The 17,076-nt window shown below is 44.6% G+C and overlaps 1 protein-coding gene across 5 annotated transcripts in view; it reads right to left on the bottom strand.

Moving 5' to 3' along the window:
• FARP2 (FERM, ARH/RhoGEF and pleckstrin domain protein 2) overlaps positions 1-12,914 on the bottom strand; it is a 75,204-nt gene extending 62,290 nt beyond the window's left edge. For 2 of the 5 annotated variants that reach the window (XM_056498365.1, XM_056498370.1), the window contains exons 1-2: positions 9,113-9,189; positions 4,277-4,500 (exon numbers count right to left, since the gene is read on the bottom strand). In XM_056498365.1, coding sequence (XP_056354340.1) covers positions 4,277-4,480 — 204 coding nt within the window. In that variant the 5' untranslated portion in view covers positions 4,481-4,500; positions 9,113-9,189. Of the gene's footprint in view, positions 1-4,276; positions 4,501-8,244; positions 8,771-9,112; positions 9,190-12,896 lie in introns of those variants that run through there. The other 3 variants (XM_056498368.1, XM_056498369.1, XM_056498366.1) reach the window with 3 other exon arrangements.
• Positions 12,915-17,076: the final 4,162 nt, after the last annotated feature.

The raw sequence follows: 17,076 nt of genomic DNA, 5'->3' as shown, positions 1-17,076 counted from the left end.
TACACATATTTCTTACTTAAAAGTGCTCAGTAACAGCAGTTAAAAGTTGCATCATTTCTGCACCATCCCCATGAAAGTTCTTGGGGGCACTAATGCTACTAAAATCTATTCTTTCTACTGAGAGCAGCATTTTGCTGTGTGCACAAGTGGGAAACACTCTCTCCAAACCATGGGAAGGATATTGCAGTCAGGTTGCTTCCTCTGCCATCCCAAAAACCTCCTGCAGCCCCAGCCCAGCTCTGATTTCATGGCCTCCAATGGCTGGTTGAAAACAATAGGTATCCAAGGAGAAGCTACTTTCATGGCACCTTTTCAATCACAGATAATGCTAACTGCACAGAAACCAGAATAACCAGAGTTATTCTATTCCATGCTAAGCATAAGGATGGAGAGCAGCTTTGCACCTTTATTGATGCAATTTATCAATGCCAATAAGCCAAGGAAGAGCCAAAGACATTATCACTATCAGAGTAATCAAGTACACATTTTCAACTTAGTATAGAATAAGCCACTTTGGTTTTGTAGCAATAGTTTTATAATAGTTTGGTTTTGTAATAGTTTTGCAGAGTTTATCAATGAACACCAAGGTAGACAAGAGAAGTGAGACACACTAATTAAAAAAAATAAGAAAATAAGGGGGTAATTACAGTGTAATCTTATCTATCTAGCCTGTTCTCAAGAATGGCAGTGGAGAGAAGCAACTCCATACTAGGACAGACACCTCAGACAGCATGGTAGGGATGCAGAACATTATTACTTCATTACATAAAAGAAGAAAAATTAAAAAGAACAGACTTCTGCTCTCAAAACAACCCAAGAAAATAAAAAAAATCCAGTTTAAATTTTCTTTTAGAGTGGAGCAGGCAGGCAGACCCTATAATAAAATGTACAAATATTTTTGACTCCCAAATTGCATTTGACATCCAAGCAGAAGGAGAAGAGGAAGTACATGCCATTGAAGAAGCACCAAGTTCTCCCCAAACAATTCAGTAAACTTGAAGCATAATAATATAAACTACTTTTTCTGGGGCACTTCCTCACAGCACAGAGCACTCATGTAAAAGAATTTCCTAAATGACACATATTTCCTACATAAGCAACAACACACAGACCAAATATTAAACATCATATGATAGCAGCAATTCCATTAAATGTCATTTTGGTGAATTCAGCCCAGCCCAAACCCTTCTACTTAAGAATCTGCCACATTTTTGTGCTGACCAAAAGCCTGCAAGTTGAATCTTTTCAGAAAATCTAGAAAGCTGGCAGAACTTCTACTGTAAAACCCTGATTACTTTGAAGTGTGGCCACAGTCTCTACTAAATGGAATTTGCCAATCATTCATCTTGTAGTCTGCAAGATCACCCTTTGGACAGACTTAGTTTGGAGAGAAGAGGCCAGGTACCCAATGAAATGGCACATGCAAGATTTGAGCTGACTAAACAAGGAAGTGAAAAAAAAAAACTCATGAAAATAATGAATATTGCAGCCTAGCTTTGAATGGATATGTTTCATTCTCTCTTCTGTTTTGGAAGGGAAAGGAGAAACCATAAAGAGCCCATTTCCAGTTTTCTTAAACTCTAGAAAACATTGAGTATTTCTCCATCCCCTAGCATGCAAATCAGAGTCACTGGAGAAAGGCTCTGCCCAACCTATTTTAAAGAATAATTCCCTCTTAGTAATTGATAAAATTCCTACTTAGAAATCAAACACTATGAAACAGATGGGGAAAAGGGACAGAGACAATGGATTTAAAAGGTGGTAGAATGTAGCTATGGGGAACTTTAGCAAACTGTTCCAGGTACACCAATAACATCAAGAAAAGACTGTTCTTTCCCATTTTGTTCTCTCTCCATCTGTTACATCACCCTCAGTCTCTTTTCTTGCTCTTTGGCAAGTTAAAAAGTTAAGTGGGCTACCAAGGAGGGGCAACCACCAACTCCTGCCAGGAGAGAAGCAACTGTTTTAAACACATATTGGAGAAAGGAAGGGATGACAGGGTAAAGCTGCTTGGATTAAGCTGTTACTGTGGCTACTCTGTTTATCCCATATGGTTAAAAATGCTGCTGTGGCTCATTCTAGGCAGGAGGACAATAAACAGAGCTACAGCATCAGGCTCCCCACCACACTGTACAAGGAAGGGTCTCTCCAGGAACTGATCCTACACTCAGGCTGTCCTTCCATTGACACACCATTTTTCCCAGTAAAAAGTCACTTGCCATAGTTCTTACAGACAGAAGAGAAAATAATTTGAATAGGAGAAAAAAAAAAACAAACCCAAACCACCTTCTCCCATCACCTACATCTCCCCAAGCAGGCAGTGTCAAAAGGCCATGGGAAAGGCCTGCGTCCCACTGCACTGACAAATCAAACACAAACCCCACACCACATCTTGTTTTCACATCTAGTGACAAAAATTACAAAAGCAAAGAGAAGTGGGCAAGAGTAATCTGAACCTCCACTCCTCCAAGATAGCTGCTTGGGCAACAGTTTCTCTGACTGCTTTTTGAAAAATGACTGTGCAAGCACACACCACCTATTCAGCAATGTCACTGCCTTTTCCTAATTCCTGCCCTCAATCCCAAGTGAAAAATTCCCATTTTCCATGACAAACAGCAGTTCCTGCTATCCCAACAGCTCACCAAAGAAATCAGGCAGAGGGTCACAGTTTAATACCTCATGCCTGTTTTCTATCATTTGCTACCTTATTTAGCCAAAACTGAAAGCAATGGAGGCAGTGTTAGCTGGGCTGTAATGCCACAGCTGCTGACTCTGGACCTTTTTGTGCTCTATGCTCTGAAGCTGACCCAAGGCTGACCCCTTTTCCTCATTGCTCACAGCATCAAGCATGAGGTTTCTAAGTTTTTCAGTTTCAACTGATCTCATAAAGAAAAGCAGCACAATATTAATTATGGCCTCAGCATGTCAGTGCCCGAATTCGGGTGTTTCTGTGGGTGCCATAAACAGAGAGAGCTTTCCAGGTTAAAAAAAAAAACAAAAAACAAAAAACAAGATAGCTCCTAATTATGGGAAACACACTTAACACAACAGCTGAAAGCCCCATAAACCTTGCCCTGCACTGACTTTCACAATTAAAGAGCTGAGGGTGTTGCTTGGGGTTTTTCTTCTTTTGGGAATCAAAACACAAAAGCACCATCTACATCAACTTGGAAAAATAAATAAAATTATCCTTCAAAAGACCCAAAGTCAGCGGTTTTTAAAAAAAAATATTCTAACATAATGTAAAGAGAAAAAAGAGGCTTTTGTGTTCTATGCAGTACATGAGGGATGGGTGGGTTTGCAGTACCAGACACTGTGTGCTCAAGTGGAAGGATACAGCCACAAACTCACACTTGATCAAATTAAAAAAAAACCAACAAAAACCAAAACCAAACAGATGTCATGGATTTCATGACTGAACTTGAACAGCTGGACAGAATCTGTAGAAGTCATCCCCAAATCCACTATTTCTTCAGAGTTCCACAGACATTTTTTCACTCTTTTTGAAGAGCCCTTTTTGAGTCTAAGCAACCAACTAAGGCTCCAAGTGTTAATTATAAATTACTGATTACAGTTTGATACTAATATCTGATACCTAAGTATCTTCACTACAACACAGTAGTTTGCTAACAACTCAGGCAAACTAGAATTCTGAGGCTAATGCTGAAAATGTAACAAGAATTAGAAGAAAAATTGTTTCAAAGCAGAATCTCCCTAATTTGTACTTGGCTTCTATGTCTTATGGCAAATTTCCCCAAGCACACTTTTAAATAAACATTTTCAGAAACACTGAACTGACACTGCTTTGGTGCATCCCCGCTAAAGTGTGCTTTAGTAAAGACTTTCAAATAGGAGTAAGTTTACTTGGAGAGGATACAAACTATTGAAATAATTAATATAAATTAGTAACTAAGGCAAAGCTCTTCTGCTCTCCCAGCTGCTAAATTGACAAAGCTGCTTGTGGTTCAGGAAGCAAGAACATTTTGGCAGCAGACATTTGGTGTTCCCCCAAAGCAAACAACAAATAAAGACTCTCTTTGCACTATGTGCTTGTATTTTAAGTCTGTTAAAAAGAAAAAACATCTGTTATACTCAAAAGATTTTAAAAAACAATCCATGCAACTGATATCACTAATTGTATGCAAGTAAAATCCCAACAGAAATCTTCATTCAGATATTGCCCAAAATGTCCCAGCTCTCTACAGAGGCACATCCTTGTGAGTTTTAAATTAAGAGAGGCTAAGTGTACTTGAAATCAGGTTTAAATATCTCTTACCTCAACTTCAAGTACTTCCACTGTGTTGTCCAACATCTTTATTTTGATGGGGAGGTCACGCTCCTGCGCTTTGGCAGGCGATGATGCCATGGCAGTCAAGAGGTTCTGTCCTGGCTCCAAGGTACTCACTCCTGAGGTCTTCTGGGCACCCAAACGAGAGCCTGGTGTCTGCAAAACTCTGTATGTTCCTTCTATCTCTCCCATCTTCCAACAGCAAGCAGAGTCTGTAGAAACATGGGAGAAAATAGAGAGTTAGGGTTACAGCCTGAAAGAATTTCCACTGTCATTTTGTATGAAAATATTGCCCACTGAAGCACTATCACAAAATCCTTATTTAACACTCTTTATGCCACTAGCAACATCAGTAATAAGGTTACTGAAACTATGGCAACCTGGTCTAGTGGAAAGTGTCTCTGCCCATGGAGGGAGCTGGAACAAGATGAGCTTTAGGGTCCCTTCCAACCCAAACCGTTCTGTAATGACTAAAATCCAACAAAGGAAAAACTAACCATTCTGAAGCGTGGTTAAGAAATGGGATAGCCAAACCTGTGCCTTCTACCCTCCCAACATGAGCATTTCAGTTTCTGTTGAGTTTTTCTGCTGATGAGCCCCCTACCACCAGCAGCACAAGCACAGTCACAGTGAAGGGTAAGGCAGGTACCTCTCACTGGTACCCAACCATCCCATAGACTGCAGACCGAGATAATGACAACTATTAACTTGCTGCATCCCCAAAATGATGACTCATGCAAAGCTTTAACTGCTGGCAGCTCAGAGCCTTCATCAGGCAACAAAGCAACAGTTCCTCACCTCATTAGCAAATTTGTGCTATACCCAGGTTAAATCAGGAGGCAAAAATCTCAGTTAAAGAGAGGGACACCAGTGAATGTAGGCTGACTCCCACAGCATGAGTCTTGCTGTCAGGGCTTGGTGGCAGTTGTGCAGAGCAAATATATAATTTGACATGGGGGAAAAGTCCCATGCAGCTCTCCCATGGCAGCAGAGCAGTGGTGATATCTGCAGGGGAATCATAGCAGGATCTGCACAAAGGTGAGACCTGCTCAGAATGCAGCACAGTCTCTGCCCCGTGCCCACAGCTGGCACCCAGTATTTGCCAGCAAGGTACACCCAGCAGGAACAAACAGGAAGGTTTTGGGCCTTTTGTGTGAATTATCCAAACCCCACACTGTGTCTCAACAGCCCAGAGTATGTGGGTACTGCAGCAGGACAGCCTTCACATCCAAAGGAGTGACAGGTTATTGTTTTGTAATAAATGTGTTATGTCAGACAAGAAGAGAGGCAGCTCATGAAAACACTGCTTTGTCTCTGTGCTCAGACTAGGTAGGCAGCCTGCTCCCAGGATTTAAATGAAGTCAGCCCTACATGTCCTTACAAATTAGATGGGAGTGGTTTATGTTTCAATTCTCACACACATCGAGACTGGTCAAATGTCTTCCTAGCTTGTAGCCCAGTGCATTCTAACATTTTGGGGGTTTTATTTTTATACTTGTAGATCCCTGTAGAGATAAACTTATCCCAGAAGGGCAGACATGCCTCCCCACCTAATTACACCCACCACAAGACTTGTGTGGCCTCTGAGCCCCTGCAGAGCCCTACCCAGTCAGCACAGCTGAGACCAGCCAGAGACACCACCAGCCTCCCAGCTGACAACAAGAAAGTGTGACAATCTCAGAATTACAACAACTGGGAAAAATCTCTGATACCACCAAATCTAACCCCCAATCCAGCACTGCCAACACCATCAACTAAACCATGTCCCCAAGTGCCTACATGTTTGAACACTTCCAGGGATGAGGACTCCACCGCTGCCCTAGGAAAACTGTTACAATGCCTGACAAACCTTCCAGTGAAGAAATTTTCCCTGATATTGGATCTAGATGTCCTCTGACACAGCTTGAGGACATTTCCTCTTGCCCTGCCCCTTGTTCCCTGGGGGCAGAGCCTGACCCCTGCTTGGCTGCACCCTCCTGTCAGGGAGTTACTGAGAGCAAGGAGGTTCCCCCTGAGCCTGCTGTCCTGCAGGCTGAGCCCCTCCAGCTGTGCTTCATCTGATGTGTTCTCCAGACCCTTCCCCATCTCCACACCAGGGACCCAAACCAAACCCAGCATGAAGGATAAGCTTAACCTTAAAAGTGGGCACACACTGCCCAGTGTACAACCTCCCAGCTTTGAGTGATAAATAATAAAAAATCTTTTTCTTAGGGTGCTTTGTACTTATTCTTTGCCCGAATTTCTTGGTTTGTACAGTCACACAGCCAAGGAGAAAAATCTTTAGGTCATAAATTTTAAAACTACCCTAACAACAAAATTCAGCAGAAAGATATACCCAGATTACACCTCTAACTGCTAATCTGAAGAGAAACTAGAGCTTGATCTGAACATCTGTAACCCATTGATATCGTGTCCCTTATTGAGTAAACTTTTGCTATTGGCATTCAGGAGCCTACGAGCAGCTGGAGCTGCCCAGGATCACTCAAACTCCTCACGAGGCTCTTTATTAGCCACCAGCTCTTAAAAATCAGTGCTCCAGGAGCATTCATTCCCTTCTGAATAAACAGCTCCTGGAAGAGACACACACTGCAGTTACTCAAAAGGAAAAAAATGCAAGCAGCAACAGCCAAGGCAGCACAAGGAACAGCCCTGCAGCAGAGAGCTCAGCAGCCTCCCCTCCAGCTGGAGCCAGCTGCTTCCCCAAGGCAAGGCAGGCAGGCCACCCAAGGCCACACTCACCAGGAGCTCCTGGGTACTCTCTAGCTTTGGTCACCAGCCAGGACAGACCAAAGTCACATCAAACAGAAATTGCACATGTCAAAGTCCTTCCCCACAGGTGGCAACAGAAAAAGGGAACTCAGTGGGGCTTGACCAGGTATCCTACTGATGACATGCTCCTAAAAATATTTACACCAGCCAATATTCAGATTTTACACTGGCCAATACTCAGATCTTAAAGGCCAAACAAGCACTAGACAGAACACTTGATGTGCAGAAGCAACAGAAGAGCAGTGGCCTGCTGTGCCAGCTGGGAGCATCTCCCCCATGCCACATCATGTCCCTCCCAAGGCACCCTACTAATGCCATCACAACTATTAACAACCCCCAAACAGCCTGGCTTGCTTCACTGTCTTCACCCAATGTGTGAGGAGAGCTAACCAAGCTGAGCACCATTTCCACTTTCACCGTCAGTGTTACATATGTTTTAAGTACTCTGACTACATATGACATTTCTGGACAAAAACCATGGTGTCGTGGGTCAGGACTTCAGTTCAAGGAGCTGACTACATGAAAGGAAGAGGAAAATCAACTAGAGACAGGCTGCAAGCTCCAAGAACACAGAATTTCTACAAGAAGAGCAGAGCATCTCACAGCACTGAGAGCCTCCTGCCATGGGTGAGCCACAAGTCTCAACAATGCAAAACTAAAATGTAATATTACCTAAACATTGGTGTTCTGGGATAAAAAATATCTTCCTGGCATTGCCTCTCCCTGAACTTGCTTGCACCTAGTGTTTATCCTGATAATTTCCTACAAACTGAGACCAGGCACCAAAGCTAAATCTGCTCCCTGAAGCACAGTGACTGAACGAGTGTTGCTCTCAGCCCTAAGTGAAGGAGCAAATGAAACAAAATTTACAAAGCTTAGGTAACTGTACATAATCCTTTTTTTTTACTTTTTGTACAGAGTACTTTTTGAAATTGCTTTGAAGTCACAATGAGTTTCATCTACTTGGATGGAATAAACTTATTTTTCAGAAGCAAGACAGTTATTTCAACTACCAGAAAATCTGGAAAGGCAGCTTATACCTGAGGATATGCAAGATCATAGAAACATGGAGTGGTTTGGGTTTGAAGAGGCCTTAAAGCCCATCACGTTCCAACCCCTAGCATGGGTAGGGACACCCTCCACTACAACAGCTTACTTCAAGCCCCATTCAACCCGGCTTTGCTCACTTGGATGATACCAACAGCTTTCAAAGGAGCTCCTCTGAGCACAGTGTCTTTCGGTGAGTGGCAGGATCCGTGGTCCATCCCTCACCCATGCAGAAGGCAGATCTGAAGTCAGGCCAGTTTCCCAGCTGCAGAGTGGGAAGGGATCGCTACACACGGAGCAGCAAGGAAGTACAAAAAAGAAAACTCTCCTCTTTTAACTTTCTTCCTAAGCCATTAAATCGCTACACTGAGCCGGCACCAACTGATGCAGCAGGAGTCCACCACCGCAACGAAGAGGGATGAAGATTCCGAGTGCGCCGATGTGAGAGGGAGCGACGCGTCTCCCTGCGATCCCGTCCCTGCTCACGGCCTCGGAGGGTCCATGGCTCTCCCTGCAGAGCCGCACGGCCACAGGCCGGCTCGGAAGGAGCGGGCTGGGCGGGGACAGCGAGCAATGTCCGCAGCCGGCTCTGCCAGGTAAGCGGCGCTTCGGGAGCGCTGCTCTGACCGAGCACCGGGGCTCCTCAGCACCCTCCCAGCCCCGGCTCCTCTCCTCGCACGGAGGCGGGTGCACGGCGGGGTGCGCCGGGGCTCACAAGCTCCCAGCCCCGGAGAGCAGCGGCCAAGCCGCCCAGGCCAGACCCGAGGCAGCCCCCGGGAAGGCGCTGCCCAGGCCCCGGCAGGCCCAGTCGCGGCGCTGGCGGAGCGCGGGCCGCAGACCCCGCTCCCCTCCCCGGCCCGGCTCCCACACGAGCGCCGCGGGCCGGCAGCGGCGGAAGCGCGGCCGCGCTGCGGGGCGGGCCGAGCCCCGGCCTGGGCGCCGCTCCGGCCCCTCAGCCCCGGCCCCCTCCGCTCCCCAGCCCCGGTTCGGTTCGGGCCCCGCGCTCACCTCCAGGCCGGGCCCGCTCCGCCGCCGCCGCGCTCACACCGGCCCCGAGCCGGGCCCGCCCCGCCCGGCAGTGGGCAGCGGAGCCGGGGCGGGGCCGGCCCCACCCTCGGGCGGTAACGGGGCCCGCGGCAGGCCCGGGGGCCTCGGCTCCGCGCACGGAGCTCCGGCACAGCGAGCGGACCGATCCCTCCCGCTGCCCCACCGCCCAGCTTAGGTGATATTTTGTACCAAAGTGGAACCCCAAGCGTGGTTTCCCAAGGCTTTAAAAGAGTATTTCCATGCGAAGCTGGAGGGTAGCCAGCTCACAGGCTGCTGCCCAAGGCCTGCACCCCAAAAGAGGTACAAGAAATCCCCCAATGCGCACCCCAGACATCCGTCATGTGCACCCCACAGATCTCATTTGCTCGGGGTAACACTGCCCTGAGGATGACACAATGCCAGTAACCAGCCCCAGGCCAAGTAATGAACATTTTAGTTAATTTTTCACATATAAATTTTAAGCGGGGATAGAAAGAGACTCAGCACTACAGAAGGGGAGAAAATGTGGGTGCTGCACAGAGGCATTGGGCAGTGCTGCTGGCCAAAGCAGCTGAAGACCACAAAGGCAGCATCCTCCTCACTCCCCAGCCAGCAAGCCCATCCCTCACTGACACAGACAAGAACAAAACACTGTAGGAAATTCAGCACAGGACAAACAGATCTTTGCACCGTCTGGATTTCATCAGCTCTAAAGCCGAGGCCAAGGCTGGCAGATAACAGGACAGCCAGGAAAAGAGCTCTTCCTGAAAAGGGCCACCTTTGACAGACCCTGAGTCACCCATAGCTCACTACAGTCTGCTCTTCAAGACAAGAAGCAACAGGAAAGAGAGAAATCCTTGGGTTTCTCTAGGTATGGATTGTTGGCTGATAGCATGAGAAATGCAGGAGCCATCTTGTTTCTGAGAACTTGACCTTTTCACAGCAACATGAAAAACAAAATATTAGCGTAGCATATGACTTTTGGTAATAAAAAACACATAAATTATGCAGAACAGTCCTTTCAAAGGGAAGCAGCTTCATTACTCTTACTCTCCAAAAGGCAACTTGCAAATTTAATGAGTAATTCCTGACTAGCAGCATTCTCATCTCTTCAAAAGAACAAAAGACACAAGGTTTTAAAATATATGTTCCATGATTTATTGTCCTTAAAAAGTGATGTGGATGGAGAAGAATTTCATGGATACAGGAGAAAAAAAAAAAACATAAATAGGAAAGTTGCAAAAGTGAACACATTTTACACAACTCCATTCATAGGACCAATTGTGATTTCAGCCAGGTGAGGTGCTTTCTGTGCTGACAGGCTCTTTCAGTATCCTATTTGCATGGCTTTTTACTTGCAACTTAGCTGCTAACATGGTTTCACATCCTTCACAGCACAGACACTTCAGAGCCATCTTCAATCACTTTCTTTAACATCTAAAAAGAGCACTAAAGTTTTCTTGTGCAAAAAAGCAGCTGCCACTAAGAGAACAAATCTGATGTGATCGCTTTAAAACCACATACCACCACAGTCAGGAGAGGAAGCAAAAATTACAGATGTGGCAGAGTCTTTAGAAACATCAACACCCTGCTGTTGCTCTTTATGCTTTACTCCAGAGCCCTGATTTTATTGCTTATCCAAAACAGTTAATTGACTGAACTGAAACAATTCAGTGAGGAAAAGGCACAAAGGTTCAGTGTGTTTGATTGTCCTCATCCCTAGCACCTCTGTTTTCTGACCTGTCTACCCACACAAACAAAAAATTTTCTTTTCCATCATATCAGAGAATTCCAGAATAGTTTGGGATGGAAAGGGCCTTAAAGACCATCCAGCTTCAACTCCTCTGCCCAGGGCAGGGACAACTTCCACTATCAGAAGTTGCTTCAAGCCCCATCCAACCTGGCTTTGGAGAATTCCAGGGATGGAGCAGCCACAGGGTATGATTAGGAAGGGCCATATCAGGTTGAACTTCTGTTCTATATACTCAATAATTTAATAAATCCTCTGCAACTATAACAAAAATCATGCTTGAGATGTGGTGTTTGGTGATTTTGAAAGCTAAAAGAGGGAGTGGATGGTTACCTCTACCAGACTCAGCAGTATGTTCTTCACAACTATCCACAAAGACCTCTGAATTTCTGTAACACCCATGAAATCAAACTTTCCAGACAGTGTTTGAAGCCTTTACAGGAGGAGGAGGAAGTTTACAGACCAAAACTAGAAGAATGTCATTACACATGAAAGCCAGCTGTTGCTGGATGGAAGGATGCAGTATCAGGACAAAGTACAACTTTCTCCTTTTAAGATAAAAACTGATAACATGGTGTAACTCTCTCACTCAAGTAATATACCAGATAATCTGCACCACATTCCTCTCTTGGTCTGAGAAGGACAACTAGAATTAGCCTTTCTCTGCACTATAATACCATCTTTTTCTTTAATCACTCTCTGGATAAGGGTTGAGGAAATCCTTCAAAGCAGACTTCTTATCCAACCAAGATAACAGCTGGGAAACCTTTTTATTCTGATCCTTCACCATGACAAAGAGAAACTCTGCAGACTGAAAAATTACACCTATTGATGATTTTGTCAGCACATATCTTCCAAATACACACTACAAAGCTCTGTCTCTCAGAGGTCTCCATCTCATAACAACAAGGGAAGCAGTTCTAAATGTGTCTTCCCTTCTGTCTACAGCAGCAAGCTGGCATAGCTGAGAGCAAAAATACTTACAACCATTTAAACCAGCATTTTATACCATGTACACCAAACTAACTGGGCCACATGTCACCAGTTCACTTCTCTAGTGTTATACTGGGACTCCACAGTGACAACACACATGGGCATGCCAAGGATGGAGGGAGGAAGATGGGTTGGTGTGGGTTTCATTGCAGGTGGGTTACTGAAAGCACCAGAATCTCTTTTGGGGAGTTCACAGATCTTTGACTGCCACAGTTCACTGCCATTGTCCTATTTTAGTTCAAGCCAGAGCCTTGTATTACAATTCTCCCATCTGTTACTCTTCCTGGAGATATTCAACAATTGGCTGTAGGCATCATTAACCTAAGTCTAAGCACAGTGTCACTTAGGACTAACTGGAAGGGCTGAGAACTTTCTCCACAAGATGATCACTCTTGAGGGCCTGGTGACACCATACCACATACAGAGCACACCTCAGAGGTCCACCTAGGGAAAAACTCACTTTTCCACAACTGTTCACAGGTTAGATGAAATGTCATGACAATTAGTGACCACCCTGGCCATGTTTCTGGTGTCTGGAAGTGTTTCAGCCCTGAAGAGTTCAGCCAAATACTTCACAGCCTGTAATGGCCTGTGCAGCAGAACCAGACAGAGACCAGTTATCTTGTCTTACTGACCCATCCTCTGGATTGCCTCCTACATCACCTTAGACATCTCACTAGGGACTGGTCTGCATGGATCAACAAGTCATTCCTCCACATGCCTCATCACTGATTAACAAGTTTTCTATCTGACAGTCACAAAGAGCATAAGTTTGTTTTTCTTAACTAGCAAAGTCAAGCCAATTTCAGCAATTTTAGTCAGGTGGTGCTCTGTACTAACAGCCCACCAGTACTCCAGATGGTAGAAAAACTGAAAAGAGTGAAATCATAAAATCTGACCAATCCACCAGCTGTCATTAGCAAACAACAAAAGACTCAAGGTGAACAGGAATTCTGGATAAGCAGATCCACATGATGAGCACAAAGATTGAACAATATAGCCATACCTGTACATGCCACTTACCAGAATTATCTCTTACTCCAGGCTCACTTACTGTTAAAATTGACCTGAAAGCATAGGAGAAATACTGTTCTTCAACAGCAATGAATGAAGATGCTCCAAAAATGGTCAGAATGCACCTTGTTCTACTGCCACAGATGGAATGGCAAAGGCACTCAGCAGAAGCAGTATCTTGCTAAACCAGTTGATTTCTATGCTACAGATACTTGTAGACTCTGTGGTTGGGATTTTACACTCCCAATCTTAAATAATTCTGCCCCCCAAAATCACACTCTAGCACTTCTCCCAGAAAGAAGTCTTTGAGCTTCCCAGATTGTTCCACTTCAGAGTATTTTTCAAGAGCCCTTCTACACACACTGCAATTTCTAATTACATTGGCCTTTATAAAGCACAAAGTCCAGCAGCCTTAGACTGTGACCTGAAATTAAACCCTCATTATTAACCAATTCTTTAGAACAGGCTGGGTGCCTATGTACAGGAAAAACTTTTGCTAACAGAGAGAAACCCAAGAGGCTGCAATCCCTTTTTGCAATCACCTACTTTGACTTTCATAATTACATCTCTATTTTAACTTGGCTCTCATGGTGAAGGTGGCAATTAGAACAAGTAAATTAAGCATAGCATATGTTCATACCTGCACACACACACAGATGCACTCACTCAGCAGCTTCTCTCAGTCTGACTAGTGAACCTGTCTAAGCATGTCCTCCCTGCCCAGAAGGTTCAGTCTGTAGCCAGCAGCAGTTCTGAAGCCACAGCACAAAAATCAAGAGCATAGACAAGCTACAAACTGCAACGAAATAGAGCTGCTGGGCCACAACGCTGGAACAAAAGTACAGGCAAAATCTGACAACTGTGTTCTTATCCACAGGTAAAAGCTGAGACACAGGCAATCCCTTATTGCCCCCACATGGTACATCAATCCTATTGCACAAAAGCACTAATATGCCCAGAATTCCTCTAAATTTGCTTTAAATTGAATCCAAAGTTTTTTTGATAGATGTTAGTTCTGTAACAGCCTGAACGCTAAGCTGCTGTCAAATAGTCTTTTCTGGATTATATTGATTTATTCTTCTTACACTTAATAATGTCTGCACAGTGAGGACAACCAAGCATGTCTTAAGCAGCAAGGCCTAAAACCACCCTCCAATAAAACTAGGAGTGCTAGAAAACTCATCCTGCCTTGTTTTATTATTATTTTTTAAATCCCATTGAGGTTCATCTCATTTCCCTGCCCATCAAATCAACTTGGGTTTTGTTACCTCAGAGAAGTTGCACAAGGGTTCAATTCAGTTATGCCTTGTACAATGCCTCAAATGTACCTGAAAAATGTCTGTGTTTGTTGGGGGGGGAACAAGACAGCCCCACACAGAAAACTGCTCCTCTGCAATCTGAAATTCTGACAAGAAAGAAGATAATTTCATCTTCACATACCAATTTAGTCAACAAATGCACAAATGCCCAGTTAAATATAAAGGAGAAAAAGGCCTAGTTCTATCTAATGGACAGAACACTTAGAATAAAATGATAAATTTAGGATCCCCAAACACTAGACATGATAAGCTTGGCAATTATTTTACAGCCAGATAAACCACAGTTGGGGCAGTCAGTAACCACCAACTCTGCTGCATTAAGTTCTTTCAGAAAGGAGGCAGCCAAACACAGATTGCTGGCAAAACAAACTGGTGGATTTCCCCACTCTGCCCTCAACCAAAGGGCTGTTCCAGCTGTTTGTGCCAGGAAACAGAGCACTCAGTTCCACTGCTGCCAAGACTCAGCCCCTGAGCTGAGCCCAGCTGCTAGACACATGGACATCCATCTCTGCCATGCTGTGCTTCCATGTTTCAAAGTAGCCTGGGACAATTTGCTGGCCAGGAAAGGAAGAGTCAAACCAGTTTTCTTGCTCTGAGTGCAAACTTTCAAAGAGACTGAAATAATCCTGGAGAGCCAAATTGTGTGTTCTCTGCAGGGGAGAAGCTCTGAAGTCAGAGCAAGTACTACTATAGGAACAGCTCAATATAGGTTTTGGGCTCAACTTTATGGAAGAGCTTCTTAAAAGTAAAAATAAATTAAAAACTTTAAAAAAACAGGGGAATTGGAAATTGCAAGGCACAGGAGTGAGCATGTTCTGAACAAAGCCTTTTACTGACAGTGCTTTTTTTTTTTAATAAATATGCTATTGAAGTAGTACAGGATCTGTTTTAATGAGTGTTTTGCATTAGCACTCAGGGTGTGTATATTTACCTGTTTTATAGAATACACTGAGTTACCTTCACACTTGTAAGCTCCTATGCTTCCTGCATGGGTTTTTCCCCATTAATTTTTGGCTTCTGCTTTTAAAAATGAGGCAATTCCTCATTGCCCCACCATCTTCAAATTGTTTGTCAATAAAAAATAGGGGGACAGCCAGGCTGAGGCACTCTAGGCATGATGCCTCAACATGGTGAAGTTGCAAATGGAAGGCACATCTTATAACTCAGATCTCCCTGACTTTTTGCCATGTCTTCCTGGATGTGACTTAGAGCTGAACAGAAATTTCTCTCTGGCAACGTGGATCACTCTTGGAACTCAGCCTTAAACCTGACACCATTTACATCACCACAGACAAGATGTGCAAAGCTGAGAGCCAGGGAGGGCTGGGATAGAGCAAAAACAACCGGCTCCATCAGTTCTACAGAACTGTTTACAGCGGGTTTCAAAGGGAGCAAGGGTAAGCCCCGGGCTTGGGAGAGAGAGTAGAGCTCCTCACTATTTTCCTATCTTGGAGTTCAGTGCTTCCTACAGCAATTAGAGCACTGCACTGCACTGCTTTCTGTGTGGGACTGCTCCATAAAGCCAGGCAGGATGGCTGTTGGGTTCTGTCTGCTCTTGCCAGGGTAGGTCCCCAAAAATGTGCTGTTCTCTCTCTGAGGTAGCTGGACACCTCCTCTGCCCTGCTGGACTGACAGGCTCTCATTCCTGTGGGTGGGAAAGAAATTCATTTGCCTTCTGCATTTCAAGCACCGAAACTAAACTTGCAAACACACAGCTACATCAGATCTTGCCTTGCTAAATGCTGCAGAAACTCCACAAGGCACCTGAAACTTGGGCACACCCTGCCGTGGCTGTGAGCCAGGCCCAGGTGATCCCATCATGTCTGGGCTGCACTGCCAGTGTCTGGCCATCACAGCACTCCTCAGACAAAGCTCTTCCTCCTCATACTGCCTCCATTCCCAGTTTCTGGGCTTGACCCATAATGACATCAAATGTAACTTCACTGCACATGTGCTCACCTGGTCACTGCGACAACAGCCTGGTTTCAACATCCTTCAAGTCTTCAGATAAAAAGACACAGGAGCAAGTGACAGCACCTCCCTCCCATTTTTTGGATTATGAAGAGATCACTTCACTAGTAAACTGGCCTGCATTACCAGCCACATGCCTTCGGGGCTGTCCAAAGGAACAGCAGCCCAGAGCCTCGTTCAGCATCTCCAGGAAGAGGTGGCAGACATGGCAGGAACAGGGCTTCAAGACAACAAGCTGCTAATCAAACTGTTATCTCTCCTGAGAAATTGCCCTTGGGAATCATGGGCTGTGGGAAAATCTCTATGGCAAGCTGAGTTATGAAATGTTTTAATCACAGCTTTCTTGCACTGCGGGAATCCTTTAAGCATTTCTTTCCGGCTTTCTCTGACAGCAGGAGCTCTGTGTTAAGCTCTTTGTGCTCTATTTCATACACAGCCTTGAGAGAAAACAGCAGATAGGGAAGAGCACATAATTCCATGGAGTCCTTTGCACTAAATTCCAGTACAATGTTCTTCCAAGCAATAGTTTTAACTCTTCCCAAAGTCTTCATGGATTGTATTATTGCATATTCCAAGAAATTACCACCTCCTTTGTCCTCTAGTTCAGACACTTCCCTAAAGCATGTAGCATTTCAGGATCTATTACAAAGTGTCCAGAGAAAAGCATGAAAAGTTACATTTTTCATTTTTCTTCACTCAGATGTCAATAAACAGAGATTTATAGATATTTTGTTCACTTTCTTTTTCTTTTTGTAACCACTAAATCTGTGTAACAAGCTAGCAAAATCCTGATAGAAAAAGCTTCTCCAAGGCTCAGAAGCCAGATAAAATAGCAGTAATACCGCAGAGAAGCCAGACACACGAGGTGTGCTTAGCTCAGAAAGATCCAGACAATATGT

Source organism: Oenanthe melanoleuca, chromosome 9 (genome assembly GCF_029582105.1).
Source record: "Oenanthe melanoleuca isolate GR-GAL-2019-014 chromosome 9, OMel1.0, whole genome shotgun sequence".
In the NCBI taxonomy this organism is placed as follows: Eukaryota; Metazoa; Chordata; class Aves; order Passeriformes; family Muscicapidae; genus Oenanthe; species Oenanthe melanoleuca.
The sequence above is the reverse complement of the archived record's forward strand: the minus strand, read 5'-3'. Positions and strand labels throughout refer to the sequence as shown.